The following is a 4,443-nucleotide window of genomic DNA, read 5'->3' as shown; positions in this document are numbered from 1 at the left end:
GGAGGATCTTAAATAAGTCACAGCGTAATCAGACTTTATAAAGGTGATCCAGGCTACACCTGAAGGAGCCCAACACCACCTTTGTAATGTTTCTCTTGTAGCCTGAGCAGGGAGGAGGCTTCATGCACCGTCTACAGTCAAGAGTCTCAGGTTTGGAAAATGATTTGCTCAGTAATGTAAAAGTTGACGCATCCTATAAGAAATACTTTGCAACTCGATCCATGACACATTTCCTTACATATCACAGGTAAGACCTAAGTCTGTAACACAGTCACCAACACAGGCTGACCTGAGCCTCAGCGCTGCTTACTGAGTGCTGGTCAAGGGCGACCTCGCCCTCTGTTTTTAGTTCAGGTTCGGGGTCAGCGATGGGTGCTTTAGCTTCTTCCTCCTTGTCCTCCTTTTCTCCACCCTCGCTCTCACACTGTGAACGCCTTTTCAGGAGGGAGGAAAAGAGGCGTGTGAGACCGCGGCCAGCAGGGTTGTGGTTTTGAGGTCGGAGCTGGTCGTCCTCTGGAGTGGGAGGTCTGGCGCCCTGGCCAGCTTCCTCCTGCTGCCTCGGCTTTTTCTGGTGACTTTCTGCCTCGTCTGTTGTCATGTCAACAGCTGTGGAGGTAGATCAGAAAATAGAAATGAAATCAGACAGGTTCATGGTTCAGGCAGATTGGCTTTGTGGAGCTTAAAAAACGGATACTTTACCATCATGCATCAGTCCATCATAACAGCGTTACCAATTCACAATCAGACTGATAAGAGAAATGTTTTCTCAGAGATCAAACCTTTCAAACTTTTCTGCAACAGAACGGATCAAAACCCAGCAAATACAAATACACTAATGTCAATTCAGTTGTTAGCAGCCTTAAGGTGGTTTATATTGCTTTAGCAAAAAGGAAAGTTTGAAGCCTGATCTTGAAAGTAGAGATAGTGTCTGTCTCCCGAATCCAAACTGGAAGCTGGTTCCACAGAAGAGGGGCCTGAAAACTGAAGGCTCTGCCTCCCATTCTACTTTTAAATACTCTAGGAACAACAAGTAGGCCTGCAGAGCGAGAGCGAAGTGCTCTAATAGGGTGATATGGTACTACAAGGTCATTAAGATAAGATGGGGCCTGATTATTTAAGACCTTGTATGTGAGGAGCAGGATTTTGAATCCTGGATTTAACAGGAAGCCAAAACAGGAGAAATCTGCTCTCTTTCTAGTCCCTGTCAGGACTCTTGCTGCAGCATTTTGGATCAGCTGAAGGCTTTTCAGGGAGTTTTTAGGACATCCTGATAATAATGAATTACAGTCGTCCAGCCTGGAAGTAATAAATGCAGCAGTTATCAAAGTTCCTGTACAATGACAATGTCTGTGGGATGGTTACCAGGATGCTGAATTAACTGGGAATTTATTCAGTGAGTATTACAAAACTGCTCAGTGGCTAAAAAATAGAGGTTGTGTTTTGGCTTTTAGAAAGCATGTAAAATGAACCCCGGTCACAGAGAGACAACAAAAACATCTGACCTGACTATTACAAGCGTTACATCACGTTATCTTCATTTAAGATGCCACACTGGGCTGCAGTGTCAGTTTTTCACCACTATTGCTAAAGGGGTGAAAGCTACACTCTCACTTTCAGATGATGCTAATGGCAACATAAAACTCGTGGTGACTGCTGGACGTGTCACTCTTCTGGCAGAACAGTCGTTTTCCTGTCTGCTTGTCACAGTGATCCCATCCCCAGCTCGGTTTGGGATTAATGTGGTCCTATGGGAATTACACCAGGTGGGTGGCTGCATGACCATCAGCTGATGAAGCACAACAGTCAGAAATGTTGCTGCTGTAGCACCCCCCCCGCGCACAAACACATCCTCCAACCACACACACCCATATTTTGTTTTCAAACTCCATTGCAGTTTATTTCACACCTTAAACATTTAGTAAACAATTAAGCAAATACAAGTAAACTGCAATAAATTACAGGTAGTAATAAAATAAGCTACTAACTCTTTTACGCTGCGTCCACACACAGAGCTGTTTCTGTGTGTTTGGACCTTTCGTCCACATGTAACCGGCGTTTCGAATCACCGAAAACTGAGGTTTTTTTAAAAATACTGGAATACAGAGTTTGTCACGCAACGTCAAAGGTATGTGCCTTTTTCCACGTCACGCTGTGGCCACGTTATTGTTTACATGAGATGAACTGCAGAATGGAGACAAATACTGTTAATCTGACTGTCTGCAGGTTTTACACACAGTTACTGTCCCTCCATTTACAAAGGCTGAGGCGTCACGGTGTGATTATTTTACATGTAGTTGTTTTTTCCTGAGTAATAATGTTCAACATTGCTGTCAACACAGTTTTCAAAAAATGCCCCTCTGTGCAAAATGGGTTCAAAAACATAAACAGCTGTGGGATCCTGTTTATCCGTGAGTTTGAGAGCCCAGCGCTGCTCCCGACGCAGGGAAACTAATTCTGTCGCAGAGACCTACGTCGGCACTTGTGCAGGTGAAGCCAAAGGGAGGATGTGCTTCACCATATTGTCTAGCATTTGGCTTGGAATGAAGTTGGTTTGGAAACATATTCAGCGATGCTTCATCTCCTGCTTTGCGTTTGCGTGGGCGCCCCGTCAAAAACCTGTCCATGATGCTAACAGTGTCCAAGCGTTTTGTTTTTGTTTTTTTCATACCCCTGCAATGGCTCTGCGCCCCCCCCCCAGGGGGCGGGCCCCACACTTTGGGAACCTCTGATCATTATTAAGAGATGAAAAGCCATTGAATCAACTGAACATATAATTTATTATGAAACAGAAAACTAGATTGTTTTTACATGAGTGATCAGTGTGTGAATTCAAACACTTGCTGCATGCAGGTCCTCGGCCTCTTCAGACTTTCCACAGGCATTGCTGCTTTCATTGATACTTTAGCACTGCTAACCTCATGCGATTAGACAAACTTTAGATACAAACTGCATCTTTTGTTTACATTATTTACTCGGGGCTCTGTCTGTTGCCCCACTCAACAGGTTGCAAGTTCAACTGGAACTTGAGATCCACAAACCCGTTACTGCTTTATTTTTACAGATGCATTCAGTCTTTTGTTTCTATTCATGATTTTTCACTTTGGAATACATAAACTACAAGACATACTAACTGGAATTAGCAGACTAATGGTGCAGACTGGTGGAGGCAGGGAACAAACCACCAACCTTCCTCCAGCAGATAACCTGCTCCACCTCCTGAGCTACAGCCACCTCACAGCTACCTTCAAGAAGTTTTTAGTAAAACCACGGCCCTTTCATTCCTACCTCACAGACCGTACGATTGCACAATTGAACTATTCCTTGGAGCTTCGCTCTCCACCAGACTTCTCTGCAATGTGTCCGGACCCAAACGAGCGGCCATGGAAAAATGGATGGGCTTCCCAGTCGGGTTTCTTTTTGTGGAGAAAAATGACAGAACCGCCCGTGCATAGATTACCAGGGCCTGACATCACAATCAAAGACAAGTATCCACTGCCTTTGATGAACTCCATGTTTGACACTCTTCACGGAGCTGCTATTTTTACCGAACTCGACCTCCGCAGTGCATCCGACAAAGAGATGAATGGAAAACCGCATTCAATACACCACTTTGAATACCCGGTGATGCCGATTGGGCTAACCAACCCCCAGCCATCTTTCAAGCTTTGGTATGTTCTCAGGGATTTTGTGGACAGGTTCGTGTTTGTTTACCCTAGATGACATTCAGATATTTTTCAAGACTCTTGAGGAACACCATGTGGCTTTTCTCACGTCATCTCGAGGAGAACTATGATGTGGGTGACAGGGAGGTGTTAGTAGTAAAGCTCGCTCTGAAAGAATGGCGGCATCTGTTGGAGGCAGCCAAGCAGCCGTTTGCTATCTGGATGGATCATAAAAACCTAACTTACCTGAGGACAGCTAAGAGACTGAGTGCACGGCAGGCACGTGGGTCACTGTCTTTGCCAGGTTTAACTTTTTTATTTCCTACCGTCCACGCTCACGGAGCATCAAAGCCAATGCATTATCACGCCAGTTCGCCACCGACACAATCGCTCTGAGGTCCCAACCATTCTCCCCGCTACAAGCAAGATTGGGTTCATTGCCTGGGATGTGGAGGTCGCCATTCACCGGTACTGGAGATTGACCCTGATCTGGGTATTGGTCTCGTGAATCGGCGCTATTTACTTGCAGCAGCCCGTTCCACAATTCTGGACCGGGTTCACGCCGCCAAATTCTCATGGCAGACCATTCCATTTCCCCATCATGTCACGCTACACCTGCAAGCCAGTGAGCCACTAGAAAGCCATTCAGTTGCCTTATTACCTCACTCAGCATTTCTCTCCCTCTGTTTCAGTGACCTCTATCCCCGACCCACGAGCCGTGACTGCTTCAGACTCCTGTTAGATTCTCATTTCATGTTTCCGGTGCTTAAGTGTTACTCTT

The 4,443-nt window shown here is 45.6% G+C and overlaps 1 protein-coding gene across 3 annotated transcripts in view; it reads right to left on the bottom strand.

Annotated features, from left to right (window-relative positions):
* epb41a (erythrocyte membrane protein band 4.1a) overlaps positions 1 to 598 on the bottom strand; it is a 38,686-nt gene extending 38,088 nt beyond the window's left edge. For all 3 annotated transcript variants that reach the window (XM_085377279.1, XM_085377280.1, XM_085377281.1), the window contains exon 1: positions 290 to 598. In XM_085377279.1, the coding sequence (XP_085233405.1) occupies positions 290 to 598 (309 nt within the window). The remainder of the gene's footprint in view (positions 1 to 289) is intronic.
* Between the last annotated feature and the right edge of the window lie 3,845 nt (positions 599 to 4,443).

This window comes from Diplotaxodon limnothrissa, linkage group LG18 (assembly GCF_057381915.1).
Source record: "Diplotaxodon limnothrissa isolate DT_005_m linkage group LG18, D_limnothrissa_male_GT1.1, whole genome shotgun sequence".
Classification (NCBI taxonomy): Eukaryota; Metazoa; Chordata; class Actinopteri; order Cichliformes; family Cichlidae; genus Diplotaxodon; species Diplotaxodon limnothrissa.
This window is presented reverse-complemented; position numbering and strand designations above follow the sequence as displayed.